The sequence below is a fragment of the Saccostrea cucullata genome, unplaced genomic scaffold, assembly GCF_032062105.1.
Source record: "Saccostrea cucullata isolate Sc308-1 unplaced genomic scaffold, CSIRO_AGI_Scuc_v1 ctg90, whole genome shotgun sequence".
In the NCBI taxonomy this organism is placed as follows: Eukaryota; Metazoa; Mollusca; class Bivalvia; order Ostreida; family Ostreidae; genus Saccostrea; species Saccostrea cuccullata.
In genome coordinates, this window is record NW_026940868.1 from 1194971 (window position 1) to 1217947 (window position 22977).

A 22977-nucleotide genomic window follows, 5' to 3' on the forward strand; every position below is an offset into this window, starting at 1 on the left:
TAACTTGGCACACAAGTACGGCAGACTACACTTAGATATATAATTCTATTTATTTCTGCCTGATGAAAAAACAAATCCAAGTGCCACTTTTCCTGTACACGAACAGACCAGTAGAGCTACAGTCTCATCAGAGACTTTGGTTTAAATATGGTATCTTTTAAAAAGCTGTCAACTATCATTTAGCAAAGAAAAATATCATACATTTTAGTTTTAAAATTTGACCATTTTTGTATATCTTCATATGGAACTCTTCTTCTAAAGGAGACTAAAATAGTCTAAAAATGGCCACACCGACCCAGCCCCTTTAACACACTTTTTTCCCAACATTACCTTTACTATAGGGAGACCCAAAAATTTACTCAACCCGAGATCTTTGCAGTTAGAACTAGCCACCCGGAGATGTCTTTCCAGTGAAAACTACATGTACTCACCCTAAGAGATTTTCTGGTACTGTACATTTTAAACAAAAATATACAAGAATATAGCTTGAAAGTTCTCGTTTTTAATAGTTAAGTCATGGTTGGTTGGTTAGGATTCATGGTTGTAAGTGGTCCTCTTAAATGAATTTTATGTTGGTCAGGTGACTCAGGTCAGTCAGATCTTTAAAAAGGTAAGATATTTAGTATCTTCCCACCTGAGTTTACTCAGGTGCCCTAAAAAATAACAGTTGAAAACTGCTAAAAAAAGATGAATTGATTTGAAAAAAAAAAACAAAAAAAACTCAATATCTGACATTGTTAGACAAAAGATGTTAGAAGTCACTTCTCTGTTTTCAGTATATTTTATTCAAAATGCTACATGTATTAATATACAAGATATATACAAAATTCATTTTATAACCTGTCTTTTTTTATTCCAGGGATCTTCTTTTAACTGATATCATTTCAAGGTCATCAACATCACTGACTCGTTTTCACATATGCATGAGATCTATTCTCTTGCTAAACTCATTTTCTAAACCAGCCTGAAATAAGAAAAAAAGACAAAATACTGTATTATACAGGTTTATTTTCTCCCCATGTTTATTTTACCATTTTGCACTTGCGAACAACTTTGTCCCATTTTAAATTCACCCAGTCATGGTTCTGTTTAAGAAATTATGTTATTTTCTTTGAAAATTGCCCTGTTTTAAATTTGCCCAACTTTGAACAGGGCTAAAAGGGTGAAAATAGAACAGGGGCAAAAATTTCCCTAAATACAGTATTGATTTTGCAACTAGTTTCTCATATTGGGCCACAATGCTCACTTGAATCACTTGACCTCTGCTCTTCTTTAGATGATTTTTTTTTTAATTTCATTAAAGTTTTAACTCCATATTTATGACCAAAACTGGGCCTAAGGAAGTTTTTTTTTAATCAAATCTACACAAAATCAGTGTTTTCCCCAGAAAATTTTTGATGCATGGGGGGAATTTCGCTGAATTGATGGCGCGCGGCGTGTCTTGGTTAAGTTAATTGTACATGTATTTAAATGTTAATATGTATTTAAATGAAAAATATAAATTCAATCTTAAAAAATATTCAAAAATTGAGTTGGTAAAAAAAAAATAAATAAATAAAAATAGAATTAGGCTAATTCAAAAAAAATTTTGCTCTATTAAAATTTTCTATAAAGCCATTGTCTTTTTACTGTTTTGTGTATTGTGTTATTTTTGCTGAACTGCAAATAGACCCTTATAGTGACATCCACCTTTTTATTATTATTAACTTATGTCCCTACTGTAGTCTTTTGCAGTCTACTTGAAATAAAAAAGGTGCTCATTAATTTGTAGCACTTATGCCTACAAGTAAACTTTGTGACAACTTATTTGCTTTTATTTGATGTTTGATTTTTCCCGCTTTTGAATATAGGTGAAGGTCACTGTTTATTAAAAGCACATGTGTTTGAACTAAGTACCTCCCCATAGTTTATAAAGTAAATAAACATTGATAATGTTAAATAAGACATGTCTATTTTCAGCACTTCAATGCAAAAGATGTCTTAAATATTATGAGTTTAACTAATGAAACTGTTTTTATGTTGGAGCATCAATGCTATTTATAGAACGACCTGTGAATGTCGGGAAAACTCATATGTGCATTAACAAGAAAACATTGATGTAACCATCAATTGTCGCCCGGGAAATATATAAAGTAAACAATGAAAGAGTCTTGTTCATCAAACCGCTTCGATATGTGTGAAAAGATATGCGTCTAATTGATGGAGACGATACTCGCGAATATTTGGAAAACTTATAGTCGGATAAATGTCAAACAAAAACGATACCATTTTAAACTTCAATTCCTCGAGTAAATGTTGGCTGCATAAAATATAAATTGAAGTTAGACACATGCATCACCTATATTCAAAAATGTATTTAATTTTCAATTTTAGAATATAAAACTGTGCAGAGTCCGTTTTTATGCGAGAAGTAAAATTCGATGTTCTAAAAAAAGGGACCTGTCGTTTTTTCGATAGAAAATGATAAACAACTTTATATATTAATTATGTAAAACATATATATTTTTACACATTCGCTTTATGGAAGTAAATATATTATGTATCTCGTAATTTATAAAGAGAAAGAACATTCTGATTAACCATCTTTTCAATGTTTAGAAAACCTTTAATTTTGAATAACTACTCCCACACCAATCCCCATATACCAACACTTAAACTTATATGTATAGAGCAGCCCGGTCCTCCGGGCTGCAACAAGTGTATTGCTTTTACTGTGACAGTGTATACTATCTGACGGCAATTAATTACTTGTTTATGGTTATAAATTAATTTTTAACCAATTAAAAGCATGATACTTCGTAACATACCAGTAAATTGCAATAAACAAACATTGACAGCTAGGTCTAGATATTGCATCATACCCCGTGCCGTGATTCGCTTCAGGTTCACAACAGGTGCACAGTACACGCGAGGATTCAAGTGATTTTAATTGTTTTATTGAAATATTTGTAACTGATATCATTCACATGGTACACAATTAATAATTCATGCATAGCGGGAAGCATGGCGGCAACATGTGATGCATGGCGGGAGATCGTGAATGCATGGCGGTACCGCCATGCAAAAACGGCCTGGGGAAAACACTGCAAAATTAGGATGCTTTAATATCAACACAATCAACCTGGCCCTGCCTTTTAGAGAATATTTTTTTCCAATTTCAACCTAATCCCTACTTCCTCACTCATAATCAAAAACCGATACAGTGTATGATCCATATAACTAGGGTTGGTTATTTTTTTTTAAATATGATTTAGTGTGGCCTTGCCACTCTCTAAAAAATTCTTTCTGGTAAAACTCGGATCCCCTTTGGTAGCCTTTACCTATTCCAGAGGGCCCTAAGCAAACAAATTGAACCAAAACTACCTGTTAGGATACTTCCATATCTATATGACTAATCATGACTTTGCTGTTCTTGAGAGGAAGATTTTTAAAGATTTCCTCCACACACTCCAATGTATTTCTTTGACATCTGTCATTCTGCTGTACCCCCTACATACACCTACCCCCTTTCTGATATGTACAAAATTGAATTTAAAATATGTATATAATAATGAAGCTTTTCATTTTGGCCCCTTGATTCTTGAGAAAAGGGTTTTTTGGAGGAATGCCTTTAAATTTTCATAAATTCAATGAAAGAGGGTGTGGTCTTTCATTTATAAACTTAAAAACCCCTTTCATCCAGAGATTGTGCCAAGTTTGATTGAAACTGGCATAGAAAAATGATATTGTCAAGAGTGTATGACAAAGGACGATTTTTGATCTTTGCTTTGGGTGAGTTAATAATCTGCTTGTTAAGGAATACATACATGTACATAAAACCAAGGGTAGAGCTCAGTAGACCCTCTAATCTTGCAATATATGAAACATAAAAAAACAACTTTCAAATAAATTATACTTACCAATTTTACTTTTAATTCTTCTATTTTCACTTTGATAGATGATAAATCCTGAAATATTGAACACATGCATAAATGTACATGTTAAAGTTACTTTAAAGCGTTGTTAAAAATATCATAAACTTATGTAAATAATTCAGGATAATCTCCAATATTTACCGGAGGTAGGCTGCTGTATGTCTGTAACTTGGACTGCAGGGGAGACAACTCCTCCTGAAGCTTTTGTAACTCCTATTGAAAGTGAAAGTACAGTGAAACATTAGAATATTATAATGCCCCCTTTCATAATTTACAAAGAATTATAGAAGAAAAGGCCTGTAAAATTTGAAATGTTTCAAAATATGATCAATTTTATCAAAATATTTGATATTCATAAATATATTCTTCTCAATAACTAAGTCTATTAGACTTATAATGTCTAAACAGTAGTTAACGAGGCCCGATCTAGTTGAAAATTATGAAAACGGAATGTATGTTTTATGCTTAGAAAAATTAGAATGAATTTTTTTAACCTTGCCTTTATTGTAGTGAAATGGGGACATTGTCAAGATATGGACCATTTTTCTTGTTTTTATACATAATTACATGCTAAAACTCTCAATAAACAAAGAAATTTACAAATTAAAACAAGAGGCCCATGGGCCACATCGCTCACCTGAGAAGCTTTGACCATTCTGTTCTTTACCAGATTTCCCCCTTGTAATACATTATGTATCCCCACCCTACCCCACTGATCATAATTAAGACATTTTGAAATCAACTACCCCAGGATCCTTCCATGTGCAAATAAGTTTCAGCTTTTCTGGCCCAGTGGTTCTTGAGAAGAAGATTTTCAAAGATTTTTCCTATATATTTTTATGTAAAACTGTGATCCCCCCATTGTGGCTCCACCCTTCATCTGGGGGTCATGATTTGAACAATTTAAAATCTACATTACCCAAGAATGCTTCCACATAAGTTTCAACTTTTCTGGCCCAGTGGTTCTTGAGAAGAAGATTTTCAAAGATTTTTACAATATATTTCTATGTAAAACTTTGATTACCAATTGTGGCCCCACCCTTCCCCCGGGGGTCATGATTTAATTTAGAATATACACTATACCAGGATGCTTCCACATAAGTTTCAGCTTTTCTGGCCCAGTGGTTCTTGAGAAGAAGATTTTCAAAGATTTTTCCTATATATTTCTATGTAAAACTTTGATTCCCCATTGTGGCCTCGCTCTTTCCCCGGGGGTCATGATTTGAACAATTTAGAATCTACACTACCCAAGAATGCTTCCACATAAGTTTCAACTTTTCTGGCACAGTGGTTCTTAAGAAGAAGATTTTCCAAGATTTTTCCTATATATTTCTATGTAAAACTTTGATTCCCCATTGTGGCCCCACCCTTCCCCCGGGGGTCATGATTTTTACAATTTAGAATCTACACTATCCCAGGATGCTTCCACATAAGTTTCAGCTTTTCTGGCCCAGTAGTTCTTGAGAAGAAGATTTTCAAAGATTTTTCCTATATATTTCTATGTAAAACTTTGATTCCCCATTGTGGCCCCGCCCTTCCCCCGGGGGTCATGATTTGAACAATTTAATATCTACACTACCCTAGGATGCTTTCACATAAGTTTCAGCTTTTCTGGCCCAGTAGTTCTTGAGAAGAAGATTTTCAAAGATTTTTCCTATATATTTCTATGTAAAACTTTGATTCCCCATTGTGGCCCCGCCCTTCCCCCGGGGGTCATGATTTGAACAATTTAATATCTACCCTACCCTAGGATGCTTTCACAGAAGTTTCAGCATTCCTGGCCCAGTAGTTCTTGAGAAGAAGATTTTCAAAGATTTTTCCTATATATTTCTATGTAAAACTTTGATTCCCCATTGTGGCCCCGCCCTTCCCCCGGGGGTCATGATTTGAACAATTTAATATCTACCCTACCCTAGGATGCTTTCACATAAGTTTCAGCTTTTCTGGCCCAGTAGTTCTTGAGAAGAAGATTTTCAAAGATTTTTCCTATATATTTCTATGTAAAACTTTGATTCCCCATTGTGGCCCCGCCCTTCCCCCGGGGGTCATGATATGAACAATTTAATATCTACCCTACCCTAGGATGCTTTCACATAAGTTTCAGCTTTTCTGGCCCAGTGGTTCTTGAGAAGAAGATTTTTTAATGACCCCACCCTATTTTTGTCTTTTCTTGATTATCTCCCCTTGCGAGGGGATACGTCCCTTCATTTTAACAATTTAAATTCCCCTTCACCCAAGGATGCTTTGTACCAAGTTTGGTCAAAATTGGCCCAGTGGTTCTTGAGAAGAAGTCGAAAATGTGAAAAGTTTACAGACGGACAGACGGACAGACAGACAGACAGACGGACAGACGACAGACAAAATGTGATCAGAAAAGCTCACTTGAGCCTTCGGCTCAGGTGAGCTAAAAAATACATGATGAAATTCTTTGTTTTTCACACATATCATGCAATTTTCATTCTTCTTATAAACAAGAGGCCCATGGGCCACATCGCTCACCTGAGAAGCTTCGAACATTCCGTTATTTACCAGATTTCCCCCTTGTTATACATATTGTGACCCCACCCTACCCAAACGATCATAATTTAAACAATTTGAAATCTACAAGACCATAGGATGCTTTGATTCAACATAGTAAAACTTTGATTCCCCATTGTGGCCACACCCATTGGGTCCTAATAAATATGTTACAAGTTTGGTTGATTGATGTCGCTAATTTTCAAACTGAAAAATTGAATTCTGAAATACTGGGACACCATTCTTAGAAATCCAGAATGCAAAACTTAATTTAATTCTCAACCAATCATAGCTTACAGCAAACACAAGAATATAGGTGACGAAATAATCCGGTCTCACCTAAAATAAACACCATGATTTATGTCTGTGGCCCCTGATGATGTTTCTTAATAGCCGAAACACTCTACAGCTACTTGCATAATTCAAATCAAATATTAATCTGCTCTATGCAAAAATCATATCTACTAGAAGTGTGGTTTGGAATGTCGGGTCCTAATATATCTCTTACAAGTTTGGTTGATTGATGTTGCTAATTTTCACAGTTCTTGAGAAGAAGATTTTTAAAGATTTTTCCTATATATACATGTATATGTAAAACTTTGATTCCCTATTGTGGCCCCGCCCTATCCCTGGGGGTCATGATTTTTACAATTTAGAATCTGCACTACCTAAGAATGCTTCCACATAAGTTTCAGCTTTTCTGGCCCAGTGGTTCTTGAGAAGAAGATTTTTAAAGATTTTTCCTTTATATTTCTATGTATAAGTTCGATTCCCCATTGTGGCCCGCCCTATCCCCGGGGGTCATGATTTTAACAATTTAGAATCTACACTACCCCAGGATACTTTCACGTAAGTTTCGTCATTTGAACAAACTAGAATCCACTACCTGAGGATGATTCCGTATAAATATCCCTAATCATAGCTTTGAAGTACAGTGGACCCTCAGATATCCGGACGCCAGATATCCGGATGCTTCAGTATCCGGACGATTTTTCGTCGGAACGAAATTTTAAAATGTTATTCTGTCTTGTTAAACTGGTGATTCAGATATCCGGATGCTTCACATATCCGGACAAATTGACTGGGAACCAAAGCGTCCGGATAAATGAGGCTCCACTGTACTTGAAAAGAAGATTTTAAAAGGTTTCCCTATATATCCCTTTGTAAAACTTGGGTCGGCCATTTTGGCCCCGCCCTAGCCCCGGGGGTCATGATTTGAACAAATTTGAATTTACATTACCTGAGGATGATTCCACATGAGTTTCATCTTTCCTGGCCCAGTGGTTCATGAGAAGAAGATTTTTAAAGATTTTTCCTATATATTCCTATGTAAAACTTGGGTCGGCCATTTTGGCCCCACCCTTGCCCCGGGGGTCATGATTTGAAGAAACTTGAATCTACACTACCTGAAGATGATTCCACATGAGTTTCATCTTTCCTGGCCAAGTGGTTTTTGAGAAGAAGATTTTTAAAGATTTTTCCTATATATTTCGATGTAAAAGTTTGATTCCCCATTGTGGCCCCGCCCTATCCCTGGGGGTCATGATTTTTACAATTTAGAATCTACACTTCCCCAGGATGCTTCCACATAAGTTTCAGCTTTTCTGGCCCAGTGGTTCTTGAGAAGAAGATTTTTAAAGATTTTACCTATATATTTCTATGTAAAAGTTTGACTCCCCATTGTGGCTCCGCCCTATCCCTGGGGGGGGGGGGGTCATGATTTGAACAATTTAGAATCTGCACTACCTAAGGATGCTTCCACCTAAGTTTCAGCTTTTCTGGCCTAGTGGTTTTTGAGAAGAAGATTTTTTAAGATTTTTCCTTTATATTTCTATTTAAAAGTTTGATTCCCCATTGTGGCCCCGCCCTATCCCCGGGGGTCATGATTTTAACAATTTAGAATCTGCACTTCCCCAGGATGCTTCTACATAGGTTTCAGCTTTTCTGGCCCAGTGGTTCTTGAGAAGAAGATTTTTAAAGATTTTTCCTTTATATTTCGATGTAAAAGTTTGATTCCCCATTGTGGCCCCGCCCTATCCCTGGGGTCATGATTTTAACAATTTAGAATCTGCACTACCTAAGGATGCTTCCACCTAAGTTTCAGCTGTTCTGGCCCAGTGGTTTTTGAGAAGAAGATTTTTAAAGATTTTTCCTTTATATTTCTATGTAAAAGTTTGATTCCCCATTGTGGCCCCGCCCTATCCCTGGGGGTCATGATTTTTACAATTTAGAATCTGCACTACCTAAGGATGCTTCCACATAAGTTTCAACATTTCTGGCCCAGTGGTTCCTGAGAGGATCGATTTAAAAAAAAAATCCTTTATATTTCTATGTAAAACTTTGATTCCCTATTGTGACCCCAACCTACCACCGGGGGTCATGACTTTAACAATTTAGAATCTGCACTACCTAAGGATGCTTCCACATAAGTTTCAGCTTTTCTGGCCCAGTGGTTCTTGAGAAGAAGATTTTTAAAGATTTCTCCTTTATATTTCTATGTAAAAGTATGATTCGCCATTGTGGCCCCACCCTATCCCGGGGGGTCATGATTTTTAAAATTTAGAATCTACACTACCCCAGGATGCTTCCACCTAAGTATCAGCTTTTCTAGCCCAGTGGTTCTTGAGAAGAAGATTTTTTAATGACCCCACCCTATTTTTGTCTTTTCTTGATTATCTCCCCTTGTGAGGGGACTTGGCCCTTCATTTTCACAATTTAAATTTCCCTTCATACAAGGATGCTTTGTACCAAGTTTGGTCAAAATTGGCCCAGTGGTTCTTGAGAAGAAGTCGAAAATGTGAAAAGTTTACAGACGGACAGACAGACGGACGGACGACGGACAAAATGTGATCAGAAAAGCTCACTTGAGCCTTCGGCTCAGGTGAGCTAAAAATAAAAAGAAAATTGGAGGTAGCCTTAATTGCAGTGAAAAGGGGGCATGTCAAAACACAAAATTTGGATTTATTCTATCCAACTATACGTATTTTATAGATGACAATGGGTTTACATAACACCAACAAACGATTGCAATACTGTATTAGTTTCTAAAAACTAAATAATTCTCACATTATGAAATAATTTTCTTGCCATGCTTTGTTTTTCTCTTAACACGCAACGTTGATTTACGTAGAAAAAAGGGGTGGGGGTGGGGGTAAAAGGAGACAAAATTGCGATTTTTACTATAATATCATGTAATATATAGAAAAATAAAATATTTCGTGGGTTCAATTTAAATGATTAATAAAAGACTTGTTTTATTTTTTAAAACTGAAGATAATCCATGCATATTTAAGTCCGCAATGAAAAGAAAAGAGTGTGTATAAACACTTCAACATGTTCAAAGAGAGACACTAAAATCATTTACTTTGTTTTTTTAAACTCATAAATTGAAATAAAACAGGATAAAATTCATGAATCTGTACCAAAAATGATACCTCAAAATTAATTAGGTTCCAAAGTTGTTTATTAATTTAAATACATGTATTTAAAAAAAAAAATAATAGAAATGCCAGCCTTTGAATGCATAGTCTATAGAGCTACCAGGTAAGTAAGATCACCGAAACATTTTAGCGCAATTTGACGTCATTTTAATTGTGACGTTATTATTTTCAATTGTGACGGCAGTCAAGGGTATTAATTGTGACGTGACTGAGTCGATGCTGCGTTAGAACGTATGCGCAGATCAAGTAGATCGGGCCTCGTTAAGCTTGGCTTCAGGATCTGTGAAAATGGAAATAGCACAACTCAATCATTAAGTTGAACATTTAAAATATCTCAAATACTATGGATAGTTCAAAGTCATTTCCAAGACCTAACCACTTTTCCTTGAATACCTTCAATATCTTGGATCTCTCGGACACTGAGTTCAAGATAATGGGGTTTGATTGTAATTTGCTATTATCAAACTTAGTAAATCTTCATCAAATTTCATACCTGGTACTGATTTATTCATAGACTAGCAGATTCTCTTACCTTCGAACTCTTTATAAGGCTATTGTGATAAATGGAGGGATCCACTTTCAGTTTTTGAAGAGATTTCTGCAAAATATATATACATGTAGATTAATGTGTATTTTGGTATATTGATAAAGTCAAACACTGATGCATGGATAATCATGTTTTTCAAACCTTATATAGATTTTCCTATTCTGGATAAAATGAAAGGAAAATTACACCACTTAGCCATTAATCTGTATGATATGTGATCTGCAGTTGTATCATTTAATTTACCTCTCATTTGTCAATTTTTTAAATATTTGTTTCCCTTATAATTCCTGAACAAATTTAAAATTTCCTCAAACTTTACCTGCATTTGTTTAATTTTATCCTGATATTCTTTGGTCTTGCTGCGGATGAAGTGAACATCTTTCATTCGTTTCTCAGTTTCTGGTTGCTGACATGCTGCTTTTTGTTCAAGTACATCCATGGCTCTGTAATTTTAATTTTCACAAAGTGAATGCCCACAAAATTTCCAGTATCCACATAATAATTATATAACATACATATACAAAGACGAAACCTATGCTTTTTTTGCACATCACAATTTTTGTTTTCCTTTCTAATTTGTTTCTTGGGTGCTTTTGCTCAGTGATAGTGTACATACATGTATTAAATATTCCCATTTTGATAAGATGTAAATATAATTCTAATAAATAAGGAGATGCTGATTGTCTTAATCATTTCTACAACTGTTTAATATTGAGAAAATTTCCTTAATCGTGCCTTGAGATAGGTTTTCTGATCACTGCAGCCTTGTGATACCAACACATTAAAAATTTCCTCCTTACTTTTTGAGGTGGCTCTGCTTAACCATGGCAGTTTTGATTTTCTCAGTTAAAATCTGTAAATTTCTCTCCTCTTTTCTTCTGGCTTCCTCAGCCTTGTATATTTCATCATCCAAATGTTGCATTGCCAGAAGGAAACTAAAAATACCAGGGTAGATACATTACATGAATATGGAAACAAAATATAAAGGGTATGTTTATACACTCTCAGATTATAATGGTTTTGTTAAATGTAAAAATATAAAGGTTTTTTTTTTAAATAAAAAAATATAAAAAAACATAGGTAATCAGAGATTACAGAGCTCACCTCAACGTGTGTTGTCTTTAAGTAAGGCAAATTAAGTCACACAATTAACCAACAAAAAGTGTACATCCAAAAATGCAAAATTTATGCAAATTTGATACTTTGGAATAGACCTATATAAAAACTAAAAACTAGTTCTTCATCATGAAAATGTAATTAAAATCCAGCATCTGAAGCAAGATTGAGAGTTTTCATCCCTTGATGCATCATTTGTGCAACTGGTTTATATAAGCCTTATAGTATCTTGGTGATAGACTTGCACCCATAACTTTTACGAGGTCTATTATCTGGAAAATGTATGTCGAATTCAGCATCTGAAGCAAGTCCATTAGTGTGCATCCTAAGATGTATCATCCATGCAAGTTTGGTCAACATAGGGCTTAAAGTTCCTTGCAAATGAAACCTGTATAAAAAAATTAACCTTTCCACTAATCCAGAAAATGTAGGTCAGATTCAGCATCCGAAGCCAGCCTAGTAGAATGCACCCTTAGATGTACCATCCATGCAAGTTTGGTCATTATAGGGCTCAAAGTTACTTGGAAATGAATCCTGCACCATAAACTTTAACCTATTTACTTGTCCAGAAAATGTAGGTCAGATTCAGCATCCGAAGCAAGTCTGGTAGTATGCATCCTAAGATGTACCATCCATGCAATTAAGTCGTTATAGGGTTCATAGTACTGTACCTTGGAAATGAAACCTGCACCCAAAATTTTAACCTGTTCACTCAACCAGAAAATGTAGGTCAGATTCAGCATCCGAAGCAGGTCTTGTAATATGCATCGTAAGATGTACCACCCATGCAAGTTTGGTCATTATATGTCTCATAGTAACTTGAAAATGAAACCTGCACCAAAAACTTTAACCTCTTCACTCAACCGGAAAATGTAGGTCAGATTCAGCATCCGAAGCAAGCCTAGTAGATTACATCATAAGATGTACCATCCATGCAAGTTTGGTCATTATAGGGCTCAACGTATCTTCGAAATGAAACCTTCACCAAAAACTTTAACCTGTTCACTCAACCAGAAAATGTAGGTCAGATTCAGCATCCAAATCAAGGCTGGTAGTATGCATCCTAAGATGTATCATCCATGTAAGTTTGGTCATTATATGTCTCATAGTAACTTGGAAATGAAACCTGCACCAAAAAACTTTAACCTGTTCACTCAACCGGAAAATATAGGTCAGATTCAGCATCCGAAGCAAGTTTAGTAGAATACATCCTAAGATGTACCATCCATGCAAGTTTGGTCATTATAGGGCTCAAAGTATCTTCAAAATGAAACCATCACCAAAAACTTTAAGCTGTTCACTCAACCGGAAAATGTAGGTCAGATTCAGCATCCGAAGCAAGGCTGGTAGTATGCATCCTAAGATGTATCATCCATGTAAGTTTGGTCAACATAGGGCTTATAGTTACTCGGAAATGAGACCTACACCAAAAACTGCACCAAAAATGTTAACCTGCACCAAAAACATTAACCTGGTCATTCCTTTGCTGAAATTGCAGCCTCTGAAACTTTGACTGGTACAATGAAACACACTAGCAACATCTTCCAAGCATGTCTAATCAATATAGGACATAGAAGTACTTAAAAAGAAAACTGCTCCAAAAAACTTAACCTTAACCCGGGACGCCGACGCCGACGCCGAGGGTATCACATAAGCTCCCCCCAACTTCGTTGAGGTGAGCTAAAAATCTTTAAAATAAGTCAATGTAAATCATCATAAGATTTATCACAAAACTTTCTATCTTAAGGAGGCTGGCGGGTCAATAATTTAATTAATCCCAAATTAACCACAAGATTTAAATTATTTTTTTTATATACGGTATATTTAAGTGTCAACTATCATTTGGCAAAGAAAAAATTCATATATTTTAGTTTTAAAATTTTACCATTTTGTATATCTTTATATGGAGCTCTCCTTTTAAAGGAGATTGAAATAGTCTAAAAATGGCTGCCACCCCCTAGCCTCGTTAACAATGTAAAAAAAAAAAATTGATGTCTTCTGAGCTCAAAATTATCTTATTTTTATTTTACTGATAGATGTCTTCTGATCTCAAAGTTATCTTAATTATCTCTTATCTATATCACCGTGCCTAACCCCACATATGGGGGCGCAGAATGGTGCCACCCGGGGGTGAAGAATTCGAAGCGGAATTTTCAATGTTCGTTGACCTGATTAGCTTTTCTACAGTGATTGAGATGAAAATAATTCTAAATTCACTTACGACGGAACACAGTGATATCCCAGCTTACTGTTACTCGTTTCCCAGCTCGGAACTCGTCCTAGAAATACATGAACACTTCTGCAACATCTGACAAGAGCATGCGGGAACGGAAATTTGACCGTTTCTTTGTGAAAGTTGCCCACTTGGTGCCTTATAGATCACTCAGCTTCATTTGATTTATGTGAGGGACTTTTAGATATGATTTTGCCCCAGACACTCTAAGGTTTCGGAGAATTCCACCTGAAATAAAGGGGACAGACTTCAATTTCAGTGTGGGCACTCGGGGGTGAAGATTTTAGTGGAGGCTGGGGGAAGGAATAATTTTTGTTAATGTATATCAATCGTATTGCTCTGTTTAAGATCTTAGTATATAAATTTAAATTGGAACTGTCTTTTTTGTTCAGCTTAAAATATACTGAAAGGAAAAAGAAATGCATAATAAACTTTCGAATAAAATTAAAACTTTTATTTCCAATATGTTTTCCAGTATTGTTATCAAACATTTTAATTCAACTTTAAACAACAAGTAACCGAGATCTTGTGTGACATGGACTAATAATTCCGAAGTTATTGAAGTTGATATGTCGATACCCCCCAAAATTAAAATTAAAATTCTCATCATGTCACTTGCGCATCAGTAACAGTCTTGATTTTCTTGTGCATTGAATATTTATCTTTCTCATAGGATTATCATTCAAGCCTTCCGACAATAGTCTTCATGGTTGAGAGTAGATGTATTATTTCAAAGCAAACAAATCCCCCAACCCAATGAATCCCACGAATTTTCGATTTAGGATAGAATTCGGGTTAGAATTGACGGAATGTAGCTTATGTAGGTACACGTGAATGTTGTAAGGAAGTCTCGACAAACACTGGCTACATTTTCTCAGCATGAACATGCTAAAAACATTACGCATACGGAGCGTGTGAGAGTAAAATTGACGTAAAGTTGCCAAGCTTGCGTACCAAATTAGAGAAGAGAGTTTCAGTCAGTATTAGGGTGAAAATATGAGTATGATTATCTGCTATGAAAATATCGGTTTCAGTAATAATGACTTGACAATAACCGATGTGGCATGATGAAAAGCCCTCTCTTGATGTGACGTTGTTACGCGCCAACGTCACCGTCATGGTTGGTTGGAAACATTTCAAATTACTCTCTGACAACCGGAAAAACATTTTTGGTCAAAAAGTTAAAAACAAACTGCACAGCAACATGTTGTTGCCTTTTTATTCAGTTATATGCAACTCAATTACTAGACCCCATGTAACTTCCGTCAACAATACTATGATTGCAAGAATTTTTTTCTGACTGCAAATACCGGAAAACGATGTCTATAACTCAAATGCATCTCTTGGCACTACAAAATGTGATCTCAAAATTGTCATTATCAACATGCACCTGTATTTGGCTTTTTATCACTTCCCCTAAGTGACGCCATACATTTCATGGTTGAGTAATTTTGACCAGCGATTTTAGTGCACAGTAATCAAAATACACATTTGACCAATTTTCATAATTTTCGGCCACATAGTTAAATATATTTCGCTATTATGCTATTATGCGTTTCTTTTTCCTTTCAGTATAGATCTGTTGTTTAAGAAATTATGTAAATATTATAAAGTGTAATTAGAATTAAGTTTCTCAGTTTTTTTTTTTCAGATGTATTTTTCATGTAGACGTTGAAAGTACGCGCTGTTTCCCTATGAAATCAGTGCAAAGAGTTTTTTGGCATAGTGATACAATACTACATTTCCTTGATATCACTATACTGTGGTAAGAAGTGTGGGGTCCAACCAATCTTTCAATGGACATTTTCAATAGTCAAGGTGATGTGAAAAAGGGGGTCCAGCCCTCAAGTGCCTGTGGTGATACTCAATGTTTTATTGCTAGGGGGTTCGAACCCCACGAATACCATTTACAATAACAGGTCTGGAATAATATTTTTTTGAGAACATTTTTCTCAGAAAGGTTTTGTTTATCTTAATTTCAATAATGAAAAGTTTACTCTAAATTCTTTTCACAAATTGAATGTGATTTTTATATATCTGAAGATATGGGTATTCTGAACGCCTTGTTAGCTCCTCTTCTTTCAATAGTCAGTAAATTTAATTAACTTCAATGCATGAACACTCGTATATAAAATTCTAAATCAATTCTATATACATGGAACATATGGAGATAATGAACAGTATTCAAGATCAAAAGTTCATAAAACAATACAAAACAGGAGCAGAGCAAACACGGACCTGCTTAACATAAGAGGTGGGATCAGGTACCATGGAGGAGTGAGCATCCCCTGCCGACCGGTCACACTCTCCGTATGCCCCTTGTCATGAACTGGAAAATCCCTCGTCAATTCAGTGTATAAATAACGGACTAACAAGTAGTATATATGTAATATGTACTCTTATCTATTGCTAAAGTTCTATTTACTGTAAAAGAAAGATATGTATACCTTAAGTATATTTAAGGAATGAATCTTACGACCGCGGAGCATTAACTGGCAATCAAAACATTCAGTGATAGACAATGAAATGGGCAGGTACAATTCGACGCGGACGTGGGGAAAACATCGGATTGAAATTGCAGATCAAAATTCATTTTCAATCCACCTCAGCTAGGCTAGAAGGTACATTTATATTGCTGATTAACCAAGAAGACAAATAATTTTAATTTGGTACAGTTTGAATTTTTTTGTCCAGTGTTTTAAATATATTAATATTTAAGGGACAAATATTTCGTTTCTGTTTGGTAAATATATGCATATCTTTGTGTTGGTGAGGGGGAAGGGGGGTGGAGATTTTTAAATAAAGTTGTCCAATTTTTCAGTGAGAATAACTATAAAACTCATGCACTCTTATACATGTAATCCTAGATATATTAAAAGTATATTGTCATGTTAAGCCATGATCTGACTCGAAAATTTTACCCCCCCCTTCCCCTTCTAGAATCAAATACTGTAGATCACTTAATTTTGGCGACACCTTATTTTCGCGAGATAGTCATTGACTCTTGATTAGCGAGACAAAATTTTCACGAATTGTGGTTATTGCTCTATATAATCTTAAGGTATACTATTATACGCGAGAATTAAATTTTCGCGAGCACACTGTCTCGCGTAATTACGCGAAAATAAAGTTCTCGCAAATAAAAAGTGATTTACAGTATCTCCTGAAAAATAATCTTTGTCTTCTTTGATCTTTCACGTTCTTAAAATCATAAGCTAAAACTAAATAATGTGAACTTCAAACAATATGTATTTCGGAGTTGAAATTACTTGATTCAATCTCTACTTTGAAAACAGCTCAGGTGGATTGAAAATGAATTTCAATCAGATGTTTTCCCCACGTCCGGGTCGAATTGTACCCGCCCATTTCATTGTCTATCACTATAAATTTCCAATTTTGTCAGTTAATGTTCCGCGATCTTATCTTATCCTATAATATACGATAAAACATAAGTTGGACGAATTTATTTATATACATGTATCGTACATGAAACATGGTTTACATTAAGCTTCATTCCTTATAATTTCAGTGTACACAAAGAGGCAATTTTTTCTCCAAAAATGGCTTCAAACTGAGCAAATTTTAAAATTAACGTCAAGCGGAGTATGTTTTTGTCGTAGCTCATTGTGACGTAGCCAAGTTATGTGATACAATATAAATTAAATCTTTTATCCAATCAAATGACATGTTACAACTAAAATTAAATTATATCGAAATATACAAATTGATTTTTAGTAAACAGTTTGAATATGCGCTAAAGCGATCTTATTCAGGGAAAAGGTTTATGAAATTATGAGAGAGTTAAAAACTTTATTGTAGCAATTCAATGTTTGTATAATCAATATAACTTTTATAGAAATGATTCCTTTCCATTAGTTAGAGATTTATTCCTTCCCCCAGCCTCCACTAAAATCTTCACCCCCGAGTGCCACATACTTAAATTGAAGTCTGTCCCCTTTATTTCAAGTGGAATTCTCCGAAACATTAGAGTGTCTGGGGCAAAATCATATCTAAAAGTCCCTCACATAAATCAAATGAAGCTGAGTGACATATAAGGCACCAACTTTCACAAAAAAACGGTCCAATTTGTGTTCCCGCATGCTCTTGTCAGATATTGCAGAAGTGTTCATGTATTTCTAGGACGAGTTCCGAGCTGGGAAACGAGTAACAGTAAGCTGGGATATCACTGTGTTCCGTCGTAAGTGAATTTAGGATTATTTTCATCTCAATCACTGTGGAAAAGCTAATCAGGTCAACGAACATTGAAAATTCCGCTTCGAATTCTTCACCCCCGGGTGGCACCATTCTGCGCCCCCATATGTGGGGTTAGGCACGGTGTATATAAAAATTATCCACAAAGCCCACCTTGTATCAGATGTGTCTCTTATTTGTAAAATAAGGGCAAGGTTTGCTATAACACGAAGGGAGATAACCCCAGCTTGAGACAAACTGGCAATGGACAAATTCATCCTCTTTAAAACTCCTTCACATCTTCTGGCTGCACGAAAAATTAAAAAAAAAAGTTTTACTTTTTATTTTTAAAATCATTAGGATAAGGAAAATTTCATATGTGTGATAATTCTAAACCTCTTAAGTATGGTTTTGCAAAACAGATGTACATTTAATGTAATTTCCACCTCCTGTACTCTGTTTACTGCATTTTAATTTCATTTAAAAAGGGGGTTTATGATTAATAGAAAGTTTTCTTTAATAAAAAAAATAATAAAAAAATCATTTTCAAAGAATGCAAACTAGAAAACTGACCAGTCAGCAAGGGCCCCGCCATGGGGTAGAATTAAAAGGGTGCAGCTTACAGAATGATTATGAAGAATATGCAACAGCAACTGTATTCTTAAAATTTAATGATAATTCCTGAATATTCAAAAACCTGAAAATAATATTTTTGTATTTACATTAGGCAGTAAATAACAACTTAACATTGAATGTAAATTTAAACAATTATGAAGCTTTGTGTTATGAAATGCCAGCCTTCAATGAATGCAAATATCATGAAGGCTTGACCTTAACTTCAAACAAACAGCAGTTGCAGACAAAGGTTTTCATTAATCTTAAAGTGACAGATAAAGAAAAGCCTACTAAATTTTCTGCAGCAGGCTAGATAATTAATCCCAAGGGATTAATTGTACCTCTCTCATCATTTTCTTCTGAATTTACAATAAGAACTTTTTCAGTGTTAATGATAGAATGGGGTTTTATACAACTACATTTAAAATTAATTATACATGTATTCTTGAATTAATTTAAAAAAAAAGTGAAAAAAGTGAAAAGAAGTAAATCAAAAAATCTTCTTTAATCTTTTTCTTTTCTTTTTTTTTTTTAAATTTCAATGAAATTATAACTATCAAACAAAAATAAATTATAAAAAATTATATTAAAATCCACATTTCAGAGTGTTCATAGCATTCTAAATTGATTTAACTTTCAAACAAACTTCATTTGCAGACAGAGGTGGTAATTAATCTCAATGTGACAGATAAAGATAATGCTCTGGATTTTCTTCAGGAGGAAAGCTAATTAATCTCAAGGGACTCCTAGCAGCATTCAGTTTACAATGTGAACATCTTCAGTAGTTATCTCTCTTTGCCAATGCATTCTATTATGAAGTTAAGGAATCTACCCCGCCACCCCAGCTCCAAACTATGGGACATAGAGAACAAAACTTAGCATCAAAATATGCATTTCTGCCTACTGAACTACTGTACCAAATTTGTACTTGATTGGGCAACCATAAAAAAAGTTGCCCATTCATTCTAATGCATAATTTAGGAATCTACCCCACCACCCCAGCTCTAAACCAGAAGACATAGACAACAAAACTTAGCATCAAAATATGTATTTCTGCCTACTGAACTACCATACCAAATTTGAACTTGATTGGGCAACCATAAAAAAAGTTATTAGAAACAAGAGGCCCATGGGCCACATCGCTCACCTGAGTAACTTGGGTGATGCAGATCTTTTTAAAAGATTTGTTCTATATATATTTCTATGTAAAACTTGGATTCCCCATTGTGGCCCCGCCCTTACCCGGGGGTCATGATTTTAACAATTTAATATCTACACTACCCAAGGATGCTCCCACATAAGTTTCAGCTTTCCTGGCCAAGTGGTTCTTGAGAAGAAGATTTTCAAAGATTTGTTCTATATATTTCTAGGTTAAACTTGGATTCCCTATTGTGGCCCCGCCCTAACCTCGGGGGTCATGATTTTAACAATTTAATATCTACACTACCCAAGGATGCTTCCACATAAGTTTCAGCTTTCCTGGCCCAGTGGTTCTTGAGAAGAAGATTTTTAAAGATTTGTTCTATATATTTCTAGGTTAAACTTGGATTCCCTATTGTGGCCCCGCCCTACCCTCGGGGGTCATGATTTTTACAATTTAATATCTACACTACCCAAGGATGCTCCCACATAAGTTTCAGTTTTCCTGGCCCAGTGGTTCTTGAGAAGAAGATTTTTAAAGATTTATTCTATATATTTCTAGGTTAAACTTGGATTCCCTATTGTGGCCCCGCCCTACCCCCGGGGGTCATGATTTTTACAATTTAATATCTACACTACCCAAGGATGCTCCCACATAAGTTTCAGCTTTCCTGGCCCAGTGGTTCTTGAGAAGAAGATTTTTAAAGATTTGTTCTATATATTTCTATGTAAAACTTGGATTCCCTATTGTGGCCCTGCCCTACCCCCGGGGGTCATGATTTTAACAATTTAATATCTACACTACCCAAGGATGCTTCCACATAAGTTTCAGCTTTCCTGGCCCAGTGGTTCTTGAGAAGAAGATTTTTAAAGATTTATTCTATATATTTCTAGGTTAAACTTGGATTCCCTATTGTGGCCCCGCCCTACCCCCGGGGGTCATGATTTTTACAATTTAATATCTACACTACCCAAGGATGCTTCCACATAAGTTTCAGCTTTTCTGGCCCAGTGGTTCTTGAGAAGAAGATTTTTAAAGATTTGTTCTATATATTTCTATGTAAAACTTGGATTCCCTATTGTGGCCCCGCCCTACCCCCGGGGGTCATGATTTTAACAATTTAATATCTACACTACCCCAGGATGCTTCCACATAAATTTCAGCTTTTCTGGCCCAGTGGTTCTTGAGAAGAAGATTTTTTAATGACCCCACCCTATTTTCGTATTTTCTTGATTATCTCCCCTTGGAAGGGGTCTTGGCCCTTGATTTTAACAATTTAAATTCCCTTTCACCCAAGAATGCTTTGTACAAAGTTTGGTTAAAATTGGCCCAGTGGTTCTTGAGAAGAAGTTGAAAATGTGAAAAGTTTACAGACGGACGGACGGACGGACAGACAGACGGACGGACGGACGGACGGACGACGGACACCGGGTGATCAGAAAAGCTCACTTGAGCTTTCAGCTCAGGTGAGCTAAAAAACAGAAAATTTGTGGACGGAAGAGTGACAGACGGACAGATAGACAGACGGACGGACGGACGGACAGACAGAGTGATTACTATAGGGCACCCGCAAATCCTTGCGGGGCCCTAATTAAACTTTTTTTTGTCTAGAAAATGCATTCAATTCTGGTTTTCAAGTCTTTCCATGTAGATTGTTTGCCATGATTAAGCAATCTTGTTGCTATGTGAACAAAGAAAGAGGACTGGGAGTTTAGAATTTGTGTTAACTCATAAAAATGATTAATTATTAATCAATCAAGCTAACCCAATTTAATTAAATATACTGCCCCCTACCGTCTTTTGAATCAACATAACTGCAGATACCTTCTATGTTATATTCCTCTGCCTTTTGTCGATAATCCTCCACCAGGAGTTTTGTATCTCTGTCAGCATGCTCATTACATCTCATCAGATTGTACAGAAGAGATAAACTGGTGGCATTTATCTCAAACTCGGGAATGTCATCTCCAGCAAAAACATTCTCAAGCCAGGTTTGTACCTTTGAAAACCAAGAAACATCTGCAGTTCATCATTTTAAATAACTGTTACAGAAAAACTACACGTTCCTTACTTATATGAACATTAAAAAAATAGTCTGCCAAGCATAAGTGTTATTTTTAATTTTACCCATGACATCCATTTCCCAAATGCAATGTATATAGTATGTGTAAGCCATGTATTCATGGATTATCCATTCAATTTGCCACACATTACCTATCGAAGCTCTGAGAGTTGGGTTTCTTTTTTCATTAGTATAGTGTTAATAATGGGACATATGTCTTTTTTTAGGGCTGGGAATTGAAGTTGCATGAGTGCAAAGGTGTTTTGTGTTTAAGAGTGATGACCTGTTATGAATAACACTTTGTAACTGACATCCTGGTGGATTTTTACATGATGAGGTGCTTAAACTAAAGAAGTCCTACACCTAGGAATTTTGAAAAAGGTGCGTGCACCAGCACACTTTGATTAGTACTGTTTGTATTAATTCTCTATTGTTACCAAGAAGTTGATGGCTTGGTTTAATACTGTGCCTCATTGATGAAGTCAGTATTACAATGAGCCACCAACTTCTCAATAGAGAATACACTGTTTTCTGATGATTTTATTATATTATGATATATTTTTATTATATTTGTGTAAAATATGTCTACTATCTGTCCACAGGTTTTTTTTTTCATTTTCACTTTTCTTTGATTTCAAGTTCAAAATTCAAGTAATTATGATTAATGTGTTTAAAATGTACTTAGTTAAAGGATGACACAGATGTCTGTGTAAACGAGAAAGTATCAAATAAATCATCAAGATTCAAGTGATAGTGTCGAGAAAATTCAGAACGGCAGTCAACTGCCACAGTCACACAGATGAGCGTAAAATGAAACACATATGTAAAGACCATCATTTCAAAACTCACCTCTTCATGCTTTGTTGTCATTGAGTATGCTTTGATTAAAATGTTTTCAACTTTGTAAAACTTCGCTTCAACTTTTCCCGGGCTATCATAATAATAATCCGGAATCGAACCGACGTATTCCAACGTTTACAATCTACTTTCACTTTATCCAAAATAGATTGTCGTTTGGTTGGTCAGGGCAGTCGGTTGGTTGAGTCTTGAGACTATATTTGGTAAAAAGATTTCACACAGGTACTGGTTATTATTTTAGAAGTAACAACATACATTTATGGATTTATTGATGGCATGAAGATAACTTGGATTATGGAAAGAAATTGAACTTTTTTCACTAAATTTCATTATTTGATTTTCA

General features: G+C 35.2%; 1 protein-coding gene across 1 annotated transcript; it reads right to left on the bottom strand.

Moving 5' to 3' along the window:
• Positions 1-855: 855 nt before the first annotated feature.
• Positions 856-22646, bottom strand: LOC134256549 (HAUS augmin-like complex subunit 1). The gene is made up of 9 exons (XM_062739227.1): positions 22626-22646; positions 21539-21713; positions 18133-18265; positions 11219-11353; positions 10738-10861; positions 10404-10469; positions 4056-4127; positions 3900-3947; positions 856-964 (listed from the first exon to the last, which is right to left on the bottom strand). The coding sequence occupies exons 1-9, from the start codon at positions 22644-22646 to the stop codon at positions 914-916; spliced, it is 825 nt and encodes a 274-aa protein (XP_062595211.1). The 3' UTR covers positions 856-913.
• Positions 22647-22977: the final 331 nt, after the last annotated feature.